Here is an 18,772-nt window from a genome sequence, read left to right on the forward strand (position 1 = left end):
TTCGAATCCCGACCAGATCTTTTGACATTGGGGGGAGTTGGAGGGGGAAATCTTGGAAAAACACTTGGAGTGGAGGAATCGGGATGAAGCTTGGTGGATAGAATACACAAATGTCCTTGATACGTGATTGACATAATCGTACTGGATTTGCTCTCTTTGGGGGAGTTGGGGGAGGGGTTCAGTGATTTGGCAAGTTCGGTGCTTCTGGACGTGCTAGGGCGATGAAAATTGGTAGGCGTGTCAGGGAGCTGCACAATTTGACTTGATAAATTCGTTTCCTCAGATTCAACCATCTGGGAGGCAAAAGGGAGAGGAAAAATTAGAAAAAATCAGGGATTTATAACTTACGAGTGGGTGATCGGATCTTAATGAATTTTGATATTTAGAAGGACTTTGTGACTCAGAGCTCTTATTTTAAATCTTGACCGGCATTTAGCCCCTTATTTTCCTTTTTAAATCAATCTATTGATTCATAGAATTTTGTTAGAGCTCATACCATATGATCTCTTGGCTCTTAGCTCTTCTCGCCTCGTCATAAGTGCCATATGAGCTCTTAGCTCTTGTTTTTTTTATAGATTCCGATTTGTAAAGAGCAATATTTTTGTCCTTTTTTTATCGATGTTACATTGCTTCAACTCTGCCTAGTTCTCTCTTTGCCTACTCTGCCTACTCTCTAAGTGTTGAAAAGGTCGATTAGTAAAAGGGCCTCATATACTGTTACCTTATGTGCATATTTCATTAAAATTATCCAAGCGGGAAGATGTGGGCTGGGAGTGCGGCCCAGGGCCTAGGGAAATTTTTTTAATAGAGCGCCGGTTGGCAGAGCCGGAAAATTCTCTCCCTCACTCCAGTCTTGAACTTCGAAGATTTGTAGTGGTGTGAGAAGTGGAGAGAGTTTTTTGGTTGCAGGAATAATTAATAAAGGCGTAGTTTATTTAGATTGTCTGACCTAGATTGCAATGGATGATACCACTCCTCTTGTGATCTAACAGTAGCGATAACGGGCTCAGGAAACCTTCGGCCAAACTGTGTGACACCCACTTCCCAATAACCATGCACTAATAGCAACTGTAATGGTAGAACTGAAATGGTAGAAGATAAAAAACTTATGGCCACGGGTTTATGTTGCATAAAAAAATTAATCTAGCAAAAACCGAAATCAAAATATATTTCAATGCTGAAAACCATAATTGGCATCAGTAGACATATTATCACACCATTAAAAGAATTCACACAATTCTTTTTTTTTTTAATTTTCATTTTTTCATTCCAGAAATATAGACTTCTAACAAAAACTGTATTTATCATAATAGGAAACTCACCAATTTTATGAAAAATGAATCGTCGCTCTCCAGTTTGTTCAGGCTCTTCGATAGTTGGATCAAAACCATGGACTTCGCAGCCATATTCCATCAATGCATCCTCAAATGACCAGTTATCCTTCACTCCAAAAGAATAAACGAGACAATTACCAGAAACAGGTCTAATGTTTTCGTCAAGACACACTGCCTAATGACCGTCTATATAGTCCCGACGTTTACCATCAGGGAATAACCATTCCTTCCAAACCCGTCCTCCAAAAAATTTGAGATTTCGACATGCTCCAAAGTTGTTCCAAGCATGCCACCGGGCAATATCCTGGGAAATAAAAACTGTGATCAGTATATATAGTGGAAACTATAAATCCCCCCTTGATCTGAAAAATACTTATTCGGGAGTATTTTCATTATTCCTTTTTAGGTATTCATTAGCAAATTGCCCCATTCACCCAGACTCTGCGCTACCTTAGATTTTCTTTAACTGACCTTATTGCTCCACTTAAGTATTTTACTGATTATGCAATGCTGCCAACGATACTGATATAGACAACTGCCTAGAAACTGTAAATCCTGCAGAAATTTGATTTATACTTATTTATAAAACCTTTTTAATCAGTTTTGAACTGAATTACTCTAACACACACTTTGATACACTCTCGCACAAAACACACCAAACACACCAAAACACACCAAATCCAGAATATGCCACAACAACGTTTTTGCACAATCATGAATAATATCAAGATTGACAATGTGTCTTTGCATGCGGTATCTTTGACCATTTGACCTTAAACAATGTTGTCGCAAACAAAACAACATTCTTTCGTAACGACTGGATTAGTAAATTTTTATTAACTATCTATCACTACTTACAGTTCATACAGTCATACAGTTTCTCTTCTCCCAAACGAGTGTCACATCAATTATTTTAGCACAAACCAAAGGTGAATTCTCGCCCTGTTATGTTTGACATGTATTGTCCATTTAGACCCACAGAAGATATTTTCTTCAAAAGATCCCAACAAGAGAGATTTTAATCATGGTAAAATGACCACTGAAGGATGAACTCAGAAAAAATTGTAATTTGTAGGCTATTGAAGATTGCCTTCACATAAGTAGGTAACCGTGCCTCACTGTGCCCATTACACCAATAAAAGGTGTCAAACCTCAGGAAAAGGGCTTAAAATAGAGTCCAATGAGTTGTCAAAACTTACTTACAATTTAAAACAAGATATCTTTTGTAATCAAATTTCATAACAGTTTCCAAAATAACCTGTTTCATGAGTTGACGGTAGAAAGGGGAATCAAGGGAAAAAAAGACGTTGTCAGGCTTAGCCACTGCAACCTTTGGGAGATGGATCCTTGCCAGATTCCAGGGTTTTTACGGGTTTTCCACTTCGAAAAATGTTGTTATAAGGATATAGTTTTGGTGCTTCAAAGGACCCACATCTTGCCAAATGATGCCAATTGGGGGGCATAGGGGGCATTTGCCCCACTTATCCTAAATTTTTTGGGGTATTTTCGATGGAATAATAAAAAATCGTCAGGAGTTGTAGCAATAGGAGTAGTAGTGAGAGTAAATGTTGTTGGAGTAGTCATTTAGGACTAGTTGTTGCCATGGTATGAGTGGTCATGTGATATGTGAAGCAGCAGGTAAAAATTAATGACACACAGACAACACATCAAAATAAACTAGCTTCCCCCAACAAATAGCATAAGCCTCGTTGGGCTAGGGATACACTCTTCAATATTATCAGTACCGTACTTCTCTTACTATTAAAAACGAAAAAAATTATTCGCATGTTGTGTTCAGATTGATTTCCTTCTTACCTTCATAGCTCTTGTAATTTCATATTTCGAAGATTTTTTTTTGACGCAAATTAAATTGATATTTGCTACTTCAGAGTTGATATTCCCGGAAATTTAAGACATTATTTAAATATTGTATAACGGGTATGATATGATAGACTTGAGATCTCGTGTCTGTAAGGGCAGGGATTTGTGTCCTAGTGTCACTGAATATCTGTTTCTGAAGGGGGTTAGCGATCTGACTCTTTAAGCTCAGCCAGACTCAACCGAGCTGTAAATGACTACCTGAAGAAATCTGAAGGGAATAACACGGGAAGTTTCGGATGATTTCTTCCCAACAACGCATTGCACTCCACGTCAAAAGCAGAGAGTCAGATGATCGATTTTTGCGCAGTGCAGACTATTGGTTAGTATACGGGAAAGACTGTATTTTAGATTGTTCAAAATAGTATTTGGCTTTTGGTCATTTTCTTTGTGTGGTAGTTTACATTGCCACAAATATTTGTTCAGACTACATTACAGAAAAATATAGGTAAAACTCTTCCCACTTACCTGAAGGATTTTGACTATGTTAATTGACAATGACTAACAGTGATTTTGACTATGTTAATTAGCCAGAGTAATTGAAAGAGGTATTTCTTTCTGCCTATAATAGCGGGGACTGAATGTAAAGTGATTTATTTCCACATTATCTGGGTTTTGTAACGTAATTGAAAGGTGTTTTTACAATAGAGCGTACGAGTTCTTGGAAGCGCGGCAACTTTTCAGTAAATTTCAGTTTGGTCTTCGGAAAGAACATTCTATCCAGCCATGCTGCAGTATATTCATGAATGTTTAGATGAAGGGCTTCTTCCTGCGACGCTGTTCATGGATTTAGAACAGTTTTCGACACAATTTGTCATGAAATATTGCTGTACAGGTTAAACAATTGTGGTATTAGAGGCCCAGCCCTGAATTTTGTGAAATCATATTTACATTGTCGGTATCACGTAACGCAAATTGATGATTCCTTGTCAATGCCTCGTCTTCAGTCAGAAAATGTTGGCCTTCCACAGGGGTCCATACTTGGTTCCTTACTATTCCTGATTTATATTAATGATTTTTGCAACTCTTCTGACGGGGGGAGTTTCAACATTTAGTTTGCTGATAATACAGGTTCAGCTGTTGCTGATGAGTCCACAGATGATTTGAAGCAGAGGATTAAGGAACTTTTAAAAGCATTGATTCGGTGGTTATATTCTAATCGATGTCACTAATGGAAAGAAAAACTTTAATCCCGATGATACAACTCGAATCAATTGAACTACCAATATTATTGAAAAGGGAATTACTTGTGGTCCACTGAATTTTTGAAGTGTCAAAAGTCTTAGACACTAAACCTGTAACGTATGAAGTATGTGATATAAAAGATGATGAAAATCATGGCAGTTTTTATCATTATGAACTACAAAAGGTTAAAAATAATGGAACGTATTAAATTGAAAAGATATTAGAGTCCTACTCGCAAGGGTAAAAGACAGTTGCTTGTTCGCTCGCTAAAATACAACTGTAATTTTTATTCTTAGATTGCCGCTGAAGACCTTCATAATGTCTAATGATTTTTTTATGTGACATTCATGTCCAATGTCTCTGACCCTCTCTATGACGGTTTGAAGATAACAAGTGATTTTTGAAGTAGCTCTTGTTGATTGCATTTTCGAAAATACATTTTTGATATCCAGAGAAAAGATCGTACATATGAGATTAAGGTAAGACATTTTGACTTCTCTGGCGATGTTTTGGTGGCAAATTATGACTCTGATGAATACCACCTCGCTACTATATCCTATGAGTAACACAGCAACGTGCTAGAGCTGTGTTGAATTATCAACAAGAAAATTGCGAGTGAAAAAAGGGTAGTTTCACATTCAACTATTCATTAGAACAGAGGAGAATTTATATTACCAATCCATTGGAACATGAAAGAATTGTCCTCAATGAGGATTTTCGTGAGGTTCGGGTTCGACTAATCGGTGTGACCTTCTAGCAATAACAAAAAGTTTGGCTGTGATTACATTTCATTTTCGATCCATTTAATAACGAAATGGTTATTAGAAAAAATACTTTTGTTTGTCCTGATCTTGATTGCTATGTTCATACTCTTGGACTACGACAATAAGGTCATGAAATGGACTATTACAGGGGTTGTTCGTCAATGCTCGGTAACGGTATCTGAAATTGGTTTGCTAAGTTGTTTCGCTCTGCTTTAACCCTGGCTGAAAACTGTATTGCACCGGTTGCCACAGATTTTACGTCCTCTACATTAAATGATTGGGTATTGGGAGCAATTTTTAAGAAAGTATTTCAAAAATTCTCAGGTCCAGCGCATAGTCCCTAGGCGAGCGTCTAAAATCTCAACAAAACAGGAAAGGTTTAAAGAGGGCGAGAAACACCTTATCACTCATGAGTTTAATGTTTGGCGAGAAGCGTAAGAAATCGCTCTTGTCACAGAAGAAAAAAAGTAAAAATTGTCAGATCAAAAAAGGATTTCTTGTCCTAGAAATGAGATATTTATCACATACAGGATCTCATCCTTCAAGCAACTCATCTTTAAATCTTTTCAATACAGAAAATCTTTATGTGAGCTTAAAACATGATTACTATGATGAATTTAACCTGCAACAACCGCTCTCTGAAAATGTTCATTTTTGACTTTATTCCATTGAAAATTATTCCATAGATTTTACTCCCGCATTTATAGATTTACATGTTATTGTCAAAAAACATAAAAATGGAAAACCAAGAGTGGCCGAAGGGACCTCCTATGAAAACTGTGTACTGCGCATTTGTTTAGAACAATTAGTGTCTACATAAATTGAACGTTTGTGAATCTTTAAATACATGCAGGCTATATACAATTGATGTCGATGAGTCCAATGTCCTAAAAACATTTGGGGGGTATGGCTGTTTGATATGAATATAAAACGAACACTAACACTAGCAATATACTTAGACATGCGGCAACTTTAGAATTACACTTGGCTGTAAAAAAAATCCCGATATATTTAATGTACATTAATGGTTGCATCTCAGTGTAAAAATTGGTATAAAGCTACAACTTGCTCTGTCCAATTTTATTTTGCGATAAGTAGTTGGCACTGCACCCGATGTGACAGTTTCTCTCACCTCGGCAATACTTCATTTATGAAAACAGTAAGTTATGAGTTCTGTTGCTTCGCCAATCGAGAAATTAGGAGCTAGTGGAAATAATATCAAACTGCTCTTTCCTTATACAATCACGAATCAACGGCAAATTACTACGGGTTCACTTGCCTACACGGACTTTTCATTTATCAATGGAAAAATTCTTTCAACACTTGCTTTGGCTTTTGTAAAAAGTGCTAGTGCCGTTGGATCATGGACACATTCTCCACATAAATTTGAAGCGTTTGGACTTTCATCTCTTATTTGTAAAGTAAATGGATTTCCATTCTACGATTTATCCTTAATCCTACACGACCTTATATGAATTGAAAGTACAATCCCAAGATCGAGATTCACAATCATTTGAAAATGGTATGTCTGAAGAAGTTTTTGAAAAAGCTCATGGTGCCATTGTACTGGATTTGTCCTTTACTCAAGATATGACTATTGTCCGAACGGGTACAGTACGTTTAGAGTGCACCTTTGCCGAAACATTAGAGGAGAGCATAGAATTAATCTCACTAAATAAATTTGAAACCTATTGGAAATTACCCCTGATGGCAGTCTTCTCTTAGACTTGGTACCATGAACACAAATCAAATAATCAATGTAATTGATAAGGATCCTTACATGCCCATATTCAAATCATATTGCATGCCTTTGGATTTCCTCGACCATATTCAAAGTGTTAACAATACTTTTATCATTGTTAAGAGTAGCCTATCAACTCTAAAGACGGGGCATTGGCTATACATATTTCAAACAGCGAAGAATATTGAATGTTTTGATCTACTGGTCTACCATATAAGTTCTAGGCACCTCAAATTAAAACTTTCTTGAGCAAATTGAAAAATCTATTATTCAAAATCAAATGCAAGTACAAGATTTATTAGCCAAAAGCTGTGGTTTTCATGGACTATTATGTTTTATTTTCCAATTTCGAGGATATACTTACAGTGAATTTCTTAGCATTTATGTCGAAAATCCTCGATTTGACAACTGGCTAGTTTAAAATACTCTTTCCTACATGTATAGTATAAATTTCAGTACCCTAAAAGTAAAGTGATTTCAAAATATTTGTAAATTTGTTTATTAATGACACTTTTATGTACAAAAAACTCCACATCCCTTAGATTTATTCTTTCACGTATAGGTAATGGTCGAAAGCCATAAGTGGCGGCCACTCCATAGGATTAGACTTGCGTTCATCCTGGCATTCACAGTCAGGGTCACGTTTTCTACAACAACAAATTAACTTCATTTTTATTTTGATTCTTCCTAAAATCAATAATACTATTTTGATTCGTATTATAAAGTTCAGGTGTTTCGATTTGGTTGTTTGACACAACATTACATACAAAATTCTCATATGAAGAATCCCTTTCTGTAACAGCCAAATAAAAGTCTGTAGGCTTATAATCATAGCAGCCGGTATCTTCACAACGACGTTGTAAAAACCAGAATAGTAATTAAGGCGTAGACCAGGTTATACTTCTCAAAACAATTTAAAACCGTGAAGATACGAGTGTCTTAAAAATAAACTGAAATCACGTTTAGGGATTTTTGTAATCATTCCGAGGTAAGCATTTTCCCATTGATGACACATATCATAGTGGCAGTTGGAGCATAGGAAACCTCTAGCGTGAAAGTCACAAACCTCTTCAAGACAGAAATTAAAGGCTTTAATTTGCACTTCGTATGCTCCATGTAATTTACACGGATTACATAATCGACACGTTCCATTATAATCATCAAGGAAAGTACAATTGTCACAGGTGACCAAGTGCCCAATGTTTAGAAACATAATTTTCATGTGTAAAATACTTTTCGATGTTGACTGTCTTACTCCCAAAAAGAAACTTACAGGGGGGAATGAAAGTCTTGTAGAAGAAGAAGGATAGTCACAAAAAGTAATAGACAAGATTTTTCGAGCTATTTCTTGTTGCCTTGCAAAACGGCCGTCTAGATAGGGGTTAAAAGCAAAATCATAATATCATTTTGTTTTGTCTCAATTGATTTTTCAATATATTGAGTAAATGCATTTTGTTCGTGATTTAAAAGTTTCATGCAATAGTCCAAGTATGGGGACTCATACTTCATTATATTGTTAAGCATTTTTATAGAAGATAGTTTTCTTTGAAAATAATCATAGAAAATCACCTAGAATCAAACATATTTCCAAAGTCACTAGATTCCGTATGATTTGTATTTCTCAGATTCACTCATTTTTAGCCTTGACACTTTCACTATCGATTATAGACTAACAATAGATCTCGCCAGTAACAATCATACTCCTTTTTTGCAGAATGATTCAGGTTGTTGGATTCAATATATTTCTCTAATGTACTTAATCCACCTTAATGCACTTATAATCACTTATATTCACAAAGTATGATTGTTCTTCCAGCTTGAATTCGCATATCGTGCAAACATCTTGTCCCATTTGAAGGTTAGTCGGCAATCCCTTGCAATTTTTTCGGCAGAAATAGACAATCTAGGTTTCGTTTCACCATTGTTAGTGCTTTCATTACCAATAGAGTAACTCCATCCATTACTAAGCCATCCTTGATTTTGACACACTGAACCACTGTTGCCAGATTGTCAACGCAGAAAAACGCCCAGGGGTTTTCAAAACAAGCCCGAACAAGCCCCAAAAAATTTCAAAATAAGCCCGAAACAAGCCCCGGAAAATTTTACCGAAATAATCCACTTTTGAGATTCCACTTTATAGTGAGTGCGTACGAAAGCTTGTTTCACGAAGAATGCTATATCTAGATGCAGAATTAATACTGAATTTTCAGTCCAAAGCTATTCTCATCATTTTTTCTTTAAACTTCTGGAAGAGTCTCAATTTTGTTGATCTCCCCTCAACATTTGCAGGGAAGAAGAATAAACCTACGCGGCAGGCGGGAATACTTGACATTTTTTTCTGCTTTTAAGTTTGAAATATAAAAGAAATACCTTAAGCTGTATGGCAGCCCATAGCTCTGGCCTCTCCTAATATCGAGTTAATCTTTCGTTTCTTTTTTAAGCTGTATGGCAGCTAAATATTTTGAACTCATGTTTTTTTTTCTGACGCTGAGCTTTTGCATTGACAAACTTATGGTGCGAAAGTAAAACTGTTTACTTGGAAACGAATTCGTCCATAGAATTTTCAAACTCGAGGCTTTTGGAATCAAAGATTTTGTGTTCAGACCTAGGATCAAAGTTGGACCATTTAATTGTGACTGCTGCTATTTTAGATAAAAGCTAGATAAAAAAGATAAAGGGGTCATTTCCCAGCCGAGTCCTCGAGGTGAATCCTAATATGTTATTATTCCTTACAGTTTCAGTTTTCCCTCCGAATTTACACCTTTCAACAGAGTTGCCGCCTGTCCATGCCCTTCCGAAAGCTATAGCCATATACAAATAAAGCCACTTCCCCATGCCCTACTGCCCTAATAAGTGATATTTTTTTTAATTTGTCACTAGATATTATGTTTTCTTTATGTTTATCTCTTTAGAAACCTATTTTGAAGCAAGATTATTTAATCTAAAAATTACCTTCAGCTACGTGGCAGCTATATATTTTGAACTTTTATGATTATTTCGGATGTTAAGACTTTTAGCTGAAAACCTTTTTTTTTCTTGTCACCTAGTTTTAATGGACGCGGTTCTCAGCTATTTCTTAATGTATTGACTTTGTAATACAACAAAAAAAAAATCACAAGTAACAGAAAACACAATGAGATCTCTTCAATAAGCAAAATAATTTTTGTGAACAAAACAGAATTTTGGCCAAACTATTACGACAAGAAATACACAGGCTGAATTACTTCTTTGGATAGAATGGTAAAATGCAAAAAAGAAAATAATTGAAGCTTGAAATTTTATAATACAAGGGAAAAAAGCTTCAAGAGAATAAACGCAATGATAGAAAACTCTCAATACTTTTGGTACATTTTCTTAGTACCTCAAGTAAGAAAGATTAAAAATAATTTTTGAGAAATGAGATACTATGAACAGCTTTTGACAAAAAAATGCTACAACAGCTGAAATACCAATATATTGAACGAACACGAGGAACTTTTGATTTAAAAAAGCTAAGTGCAAGCTAAAATTTCAGCGTCATCACCTTAGGAAAATATGCATATCAAAGGCTGATTATCTTGTAATACAGCATTTTGGTTTTTAAATGCAGCTTATCAATCGATTTCTTTTACCAATCAGGCTTCAACCCGAAGATTCCTAGTTTTGGCTCCACTGAAGGGGCTCATTTTTATATTAATTTCACAGAATCTGAAGAATTCCAACATTCGTTTTTATTTTTTTTAAACCGATGGTTTCTTATTCAATTCCTATTATACCTTGAAATGCAAATTGAAAAAGAACTCTTATTAAAAAATAATTTCGTATCTTATTTTCAACATTATTTGCTAGAATAAACAGGAAAACGTAGAATATTAAGCTTTTTCGTTGGATTTTCAATTTTTTTTTTTTGGAAAGTCAGCAGAGTGTAAAATATAAAATTCTTTCATTGGAATTCCAAACTAATTGGTTGGACTTTGAAAAATTGGGTATTGGAAAGTCAAGAGAACATGAAATATCAAACTTGTCGCTGGACTTTAAACGTTTTTTGTTGGAAAGTTAAACAAATCGTTGAAGATCATATTCACTTTTTCTATTTTACACCTTTGCTGAAAATTCAGTTATAATTTTTTTTTTAAGCAATTGAAAGTTCAACGCATTTTCTTGTTGGAAATCCATTTTTTTAAGTGTATATCTACAACTCAAGAAGTTAGAAAATAACACCAAGAGAAAAACAGCATCAGATGAAAAGAAAACGAATAAAGAGCCAGTTCTGCAATTCTATAGTAAAACCAGTATGTCATCAAGATCATTGTTAAAATTCATATCTGTGGTTGCAGTGGAGCCCCCATGGCTATAGATTTCACTGTTGAACTGCAACATTTTTTTAGTAGGCTCAAACTGGGAACAGCAAATACCACACTGACAACCACAGCCGAAAGACTACTATTGAGTTCAGCATATGCAACAATATTCGATTCGGAAGTTTGTTCTTCACAACATTCATCATAGAAAATGACCTCTCAACTACAGCATTGCTTATTGGCAAGCTAAGGAGGGTCAATGCCCACCTCGCTAAGTCGCAACATGGAGGAACACCAGCTGGATCAAGATGGTGCAGGACCTTGACCCAGAATTCACAAGGGTCACTTGGAATTTCTCCGCCACAAGCTGATGCCCAGTCAACTACCAAGAGTCTTCTCCACTGACTCTCTAACTCACTAATATTCAGCACTGGAATAACATCCAAAGGCAAATCACTAAATCGAGGACGCAACTGCGACAAACAAATGGTCGGAGAAAGCACTTTTAGTTTCAGCAGAGAATCAAGAGCTGGGGGCAAGCGCTTTAAAACCGCTCTAGCTGCTGTCTTGAGAAATTTGAGGCAACGCAGCTTTACTTCTTCCTTTTGGTGACTGGTCAGCTTAGATCTTTCAAGCTCCAAATTGAACTCGTATCCGTAGTAAACCTGGACTGTAGGAAGGTAATAAATTTCGAAGTCCATATTCACTGTTAATGACACTGCAGACGTGTGCAATATTCTCTGCAGAAGACTTGATACAAACTCTTTTAGCTCTTGAAATAAACGAAAGTGATCTGCGTTAGTGTGTTGGAAAAGGAGGTTAATTCTCTGAAATTCAGCCAATAATGGCTTCAAGAAAACAATATATGCCTTATTTCGTTCATCGAGGTACATATCATGGAGCATTCGGGCAGTGTAGCAACGTTCCTTTTCCTTCGCTAATCAAAAGTGCGCTGACAGCTCAGAATACTGCTCGAGTATGCAAACGACTGCTCTATATCGAGACAGCCAACGGGTATTGGAAGGAGCAATCATTTTCAACGGGGTATTCCCATCGTTTATGAGCTGGAACATTTGCTGATATGCCTCTCTTCGTAAAGGACTAAAGTTAAACCACTTGTAAGTCTCTGAGAGCATGAACTCCAAATTGCTTGGAAGCTCTCCAACAGCCTCGGAAGCACACAGATGTAGGGAGTGACATACACATTTGAAGAGTTGGAGTTGAGGCAACCCGTCATCTTGTAATAACGTGAACAGTGAATGGTTCCCACCACACATGTTGTTTGCTCCATCTGTCCCAATACCTATCAAATTTTTTAGGGGAATTCCACATAAAGCTAAGAAGTCTTTCAGTTCTTGATGTAAAATCACAGAAGTGGTCGAAGGTACTTCAACCATGCCCAAAGTAGCACAAAGAACTTCCTTCATCTTGGGGCTATAGTATCTCACACAAATACACATGAATTTCATGGTGGCAACGTCGGTCGATTCGTCCAGAATAAGGGAATACCTGCTGTCACCAACATCAGCAACAATCTCCTGGAGACTTTCTGGTCCAAGAACATTCTTGATAAGGGCTGAACATTTTGTTCTCTTCAATTTCATTGCCTCGGAAACTGGTCCAGGAAAAGCAGTCTTGATAATGGTGGATAGGTGGTCAATAGTCATAATCGATGAATGACTCGCGACATGTGCTGCCAAAATCAGTTCTGCTTTTCGTGCTTTGACATCGAGCTGAGTAATTCCTAAGAAAAGAATGGGGTTTTAATTCGGCAGGTTAATCTGCAAAGTGTCAAATAATTCCTGCACTGCTTTCAACAGTTACTCCCTTTTAAAAGTGAGAAATAATTTGGAAGAAGACTAAACTGACTTTTTGTGCAAGCTTTGAATAAGCATCTAACGCAAGGGTAAAGACGCCCTACAGGCTGAGGTTGAGGAAAGCCTCATATTCTCAGGTATCGAATTTGAATAAAACGCTTTGAGATTGTAACATCCAGTTTGCGATATTTTTTTTACTTCAATCGTTTGAGCTGACAGACCACAGTCTAGGCTACTAGTTTTGCATGTAGTGAGGTCCTGAATATGTAATGAAGATTGAGGCTATATGGATCTTTTCGGCCTTCTGGCCTTTGCCTCCTTACACTCTACATTCACATTCAAAATGAATGTGACATTAAAAATGACCTAGGACGAAAACAGAACTGCAAGGTATTCGTTTGTAACATTTTGAGTGTTCCATGCTTGGGGGTTATGAAGTCCATCTCAATCTATTTCAAACACAATTTCAAGAAAAAAGTATTTGGAGTCTTACCTTTATCCATGTTTTGTAGATGAAACATTTCTATTAAATAATTGTAACTAGTAATCTGCTGCAGTACATATTTCCATGTGATTCATATTACTTGTTTTCTTCTTCTTCTTTAGTGAATCGTAGGGTAAACCTTTCCTCGAAAGTTTTGTAAAAGAATGAACTTGAACTTAAAACAAAATTAGAAATATTATTTTTTGGAGTAGAAAAAAGCCCAAAACAAGCCAAATTAAAAAATAATAAGCCCAGTTTTCCGCCCCAAGCCCACAACAAAAAAACAACCGCCCCAGCCCAGAGAAATAAGCCACCGGGGCTTGAAACAAGCCAATCTGGCAACAGTGCACTGAACTCTCTTTCAATACTGAAGCAAAGTCACGCAAGATTGCGTCAACCTCAAATCCAATGACGCAGGTGTACTATACACGTGCACTATTGCGTAAAGTATGCGTAATAATTTCTTGAAGGGCTAGTAACTCTAATAGTTTATCCCTTATCTGAGTGCCCGGAAGCAGAGAGGCAAAACTGCTCGTAATGTTTTTAAATATCTGCACTTTTTATAGAAGAAGTTGTCGTAGAAAATTTGGAAGGGACTTAATCGATTGGAAATAGAAAGGGTTAGTGTGCTTTTTAATAGCCGAATTCTGTTGAAGACCAGCCAGCCCCACACAAACTTATCATTTTTCCAAACACATTCGATTAGTATTTTGGGATAGCCACTTTGTTCAGCGTAGATGAAATGTTGGAAGATTACATCTTTGAGGATCGCAACACCTCTAGTAAAGGGTTTAAGATATGCCCTGGGGGCATATAAGGTCGTATATACTTTGCAGGAGCCTCATTAGATTGTTAATCAGAAGTAATAGTGCCGGTTTTAAGAGTCAAAATTATCTGAGAAAAGCTCCCCCCCCCCCACACACACACACATGTCGTATTATCCGAAATACAACCAATATAAATTTTGAAATAGCCCTTTTATTCAAAATAATCCAAAGATCATATAAACACTTTTGGGGTTGTAATGAACTCCCAGAGCCTAAGGGCAAGTGCTAGAAGTTGTGCCCCGGATGCATTTAAGGTTTTCATAGAAGGTATGATTGTATAAATTTTAGAGGAGGCTCATTTGGTTGAAAATTGGAAGCTTTAGGTCCCTTATAAGAGTCAAACTGATGGAGGGCAACTGTACCCCATCCCCGACTACCGCTATTTCCACTAAACGCATCTGATTGAAATTATAAGAAAGCCATTTTGTTGAAAGCAGTCCAAAGAGCATATAACAATGCCTCTAGGGTTGACACAACCCGTAAGAACCCTAGGGCAAGGGTTGCAAGTTATACCCTGGGGCATATAAGGTTTTCGTAGAATAGGTTGTCGTAAAAACTACAAAAGAGACTCCTTCAATTGAAAAACGAAAGTTCTAGTGGCCTTTGTAATAGTCAAAAGTGATTAGCGGGCAACCACCCCCAGCCCCCAAGCATAAAAACATCCAATCAAAATTTTGAGATAGCAATTTTGTTCAGCGTAGTTAAAGGACCCAGAAATGATGTCTTTGAAGATGACAACCCCTCCCCTCCACAGCCCTCATGGAAAGGGTTGTAGATTTTGCCTGGGGGCATATGAGTTTTTATTTTTATAGAAAAAGAGGTAGTATTACTTCAAAGGGGGCTCATTGAATTGGTAGTCAGAAGTTCTAGTGCCCTTTTTAAGTATGGTCAAAATGATCAGAGGGCAGCTACCCCACCTCCTTCCATTGGTCGTGTTTTTACGAAAATCTTTCAATAGAAATTCAGGATAGCCATTTTATTCAAAATAGTCCAAAGATTATGTTATAAGGCTTTTGTGGTTGATATAAACCACCAGAACCGGGGGCAAGGGTTATAAAGTATGTCCCGGGGACATTTAAGGTTTGGATTGTTCATGTACGATGAGCCAAATTGAAACTTGCATTAATTGAAAAACATTCAGAAATTCAATAAAGACAACAAGTTTTTTTTTTAACTGAAAGTCAGGAGCGAAATTAAAACTTGAAACGAACAGAAATTATCCTGTCTATGATTGGGACTTTTCCCTTCTCAGCGCCCCACTCTTTACGCTAAAGTTGTTTATTATTTTAAAAAGTAGAGTTATGACAAAGAGGCAATTTTTAGTTTAGAGCGGGTTAGTTTAGTGGGTTTAGTTTAGAGCGGGGCGTTGAGGAGAGGACAGCCCTTTCACATACGGAATAATTTCTGTTTGTTTTAAGTTTAATGTCACTCCATACTTTCAGTTACAAAAAACTTGTTTTTCTTTATCAAACAGTTCGTGGTAACGAACTGTAGTAAGGAGCGACCCGGCTCAATAGTAAACGGAGCTCTAAAAACGGAATTTCGATGCTAAAAGATATATCAAAAGAATCGGGTTTTTATGCTGATTTCAAATATATAAGTTGTATCAAATTTAGTCCTTGTCATCAAAAGTTAAGAGCCTCAGAAATTTGCCTTATTTTAGAAAATAAGGGAAAACACCCCTAAAAGTCATCAAATCGTAACGAAAATCACAGCATCGCATTCAGCGTATCATAGAACCCTACAGAAAAAATTTCAAGGTCTAATCTACAAAAATTTGGGATTTCGTATTTTTTGCCAGAAGACTAATCACGGGTGCGTGTTTATTTGTTTTGTTTTTTTTCTTTTTCCCAGGGGTCATCGTATCGACCAAGTGGTCCTGAAGTGTTGCAAGAGGGCTCATTCTAACCGAACTTAAAAGTTATAGTGCCCTTTTTAAGTGACCGAAAAAATTGGAGGGCACCTAGGCCCCCTCCCACGCTCATTTTTCCCCAAAGTCAACGGATCAAAGTTTTGAGATAGCCATTTTGTTTCGCATAGTCGAAAACCATAATAACTATGTCTTTGGGGATGACTTACCACCCACAGTCCCTGGGGGAGGGGCTGCAAGTTACTAACTTTGACCAATGTTTACATACAGTAATGGTTATTGGGAAGTGTACCGACGTTTTCAGTTTTTTTTTTTTGTTTGGGTGAGGGATTTAGGGGAGGGAGTTATATGGGAGGATCTTTCTTCGGAGGAATATTCCATTGGGGAAGAGAAATTCAATGAAAAGGGCGCAGGATTTTCTAGCATTACTATTAAAAAAAAAACAATGAAAATATAAACATGAAAAAGTTTTTTCAATTGAAAGTAAGGAGAAGCATTAAAACTTAAAATGAACAGAGATTATTACGCATATGAGTAGTTCTAAAAATACTTTAGCATAAAGAGCGAGGTATTTATAAGGAGATTCGCTCTTTATGCTAAGTTATTTTTAGTAATTTCAACTATTTATTCTATGGCCTTTCTGATTCAGGGGTCATTCTTAAAGAATTGGGACAAAACTTAGGATTTATTGTGAAGAGTGAGGTATTAACGAGGGGACAAACCCCCTCATATATATAATCAAAAATATAAGAATATAAAAGTTTGTTACGTAAGTTAATTCTTAAGTTACTCATATTTTTTACTAATAAACACGTTCGTTAAAAATTAAAAGTTCTAGTTGTCTTTATAAGTAACCGAAAAATTGGGGGGCAACTAGGCCTCCTTCCCCACCCCTTATTTCTCAAAATCGTCTGATCAAAACTAAGAGAAAGCCATTTAGCCAAAAAAGAATTAATATGCAAATTTCATTTTAATAATTTATGTACGGAGAGCCAAAATCAGACATGCATTAATTCAAAAACTTTCAGAAATTAAGTAAAAAAACAAGTTTTTTGAATTGAAAGTAAGGAGCGACATTAAAACTTAAAACGAACAGAAATTACTCCTTATGAAAGGGGCTTCTCCTCCTCGACACCCCGCTCCTTGCGCTAAAGTTTGATTCTTTCTCGCAACTCTACTTTTTAAAACAATAAAAAACTTTAGCGTAAAGAGCGGGGTGTCGAGGAGGAAAAGCCCCTTTCATATAATGAGTAATTTCTGTTTGTTTTAAGTTTAATGTCACTCCATACTTTCAGTTTAAAAAACTTGTTTTTCTTTATTTAAAGAAAGTAAAAATGCAAATCATTGTTGAAAGAGACATTTCTTTTCCTTTTTTATCGGTCGGGATAATGACACGTCTGGGGGCCATTAAAAAAAGTCTCTTGAGTACCCCTTGCACAAGCACATAAATGACCTAATATAAACCATATTCTTATTTAATTTAAAGAGCTGTTATTCATTTTATTGAAAATTTCGAAGCACATCTACTTTTACTTACAAGTGGTTCCGCCGAATCGGACAATCCTCCACTAAGCACAAAAGTTCGTGTATCACTTCTATCACATGTATCTTCTTCAATTTTATTTTTTTCAGAATGTAATATCGTCATAAACATAATTATTTCTAAACAAGATAAGGTTAAAATAACCAGCCAAGAAAAATACTATGGTTTCCTTTTAATAACATTATAGAATAAGTAACTTATTTTAATTTCACAACCATTTAAACTTTTTAAACGCTTATTCAAAGCGAATAACTTGCCAAAGTTTAGATGCAATTTCAGACTGAGGAAGCATAGCCAGTAGACCGAAATAATGAGAGTGCTTGTTGCCGAAGCGTGACTTATTTGTTTTTTTTTTTTTTTGCCTTGCATTCATAGTTCGATGTTTTTTTATCTCTTTTCGCGACTTTTAACCTGCTGGTTTTTGTATTTGCTTCTTTATATTTTACTTTTAATCCGTTGGTGGTTATGGTTAAATCTTTTATAAAGAAGAATTTTAAGATCTTTTTTAAGCATATCACTTAATCTTGTATAAAAATGCTCATAGTGCCATGTACTAAGTAAAAAAAAAAAGGGCTAAAAAAAAAAAAAAAAAAAAAGGGCGAATCAGTGCTACCTCAGCTTAAATGTAACTTTTTCAAATTTAACATGAGAGAAAAACCTGCGGTTTAGGGTTAAGAGATGTTGAGCAAGGTAATTCCAATGGCTTATTTTTGATTCGACCCGCCACAGATTTCAAGAGTTTTGAAGGTTCTTTCATAAATTCCAATAAATTATTAATTCTTATTTAAAGTTTAAGATGGATAATAGATAATAGTAACCGTTCTAGATCAGCTACAAACGGCAAATGTTTTAAATTTCAGAACCTCTTTTTATTTGGTCACTGTGGGTAATGGTTTACACTTTTTACACTTTACTAGGTCACAACACAGGGTGGATGTTTTATAATTAGTCAAATAAAAGAGAGATGAGCATGTTAAGAATGATATTTAGGGTACTTGAATTTACCCAAAAATTAACCATCAGGGTTTCAGAAATCCGTCGCCATAGTC

General features: G+C 36.1%; 1 protein-coding gene across 1 annotated transcript in view; it reads right to left on the reverse strand.

The window, feature by feature from the left end:
• Window positions 1–17,985, reverse strand: part of LOC136030030 (probable methyltransferase-like protein 24) — a 30,492-nt gene extending 12,507 nt beyond the window's left edge. The window contains exons 1-2 of the mRNA XM_065708645.1: window positions 17,718–17,985; window positions 1,323–1,638 (exon numbers count right to left, since the gene is read on the reverse strand). Coding sequence (XP_065564717.1) covers window positions 1,323–1,413 — 91 coding nt within the window. The 5' untranslated portion in view covers window positions 1,414–1,638; window positions 17,718–17,985. The remainder of the gene's footprint in view (window positions 1–1,322; window positions 1,639–17,717) is intronic.
• Between the last annotated feature and the right edge of the window lie 787 nt (window positions 17,986–18,772).

Source organism: Artemia franciscana, chromosome 8 (assembly GCF_032884065.1).
Source record: "Artemia franciscana chromosome 8, ASM3288406v1, whole genome shotgun sequence".
Taxonomy (NCBI): domain Eukaryota; kingdom Metazoa; phylum Arthropoda; class Branchiopoda; order Anostraca; family Artemiidae; genus Artemia; species Artemia franciscana.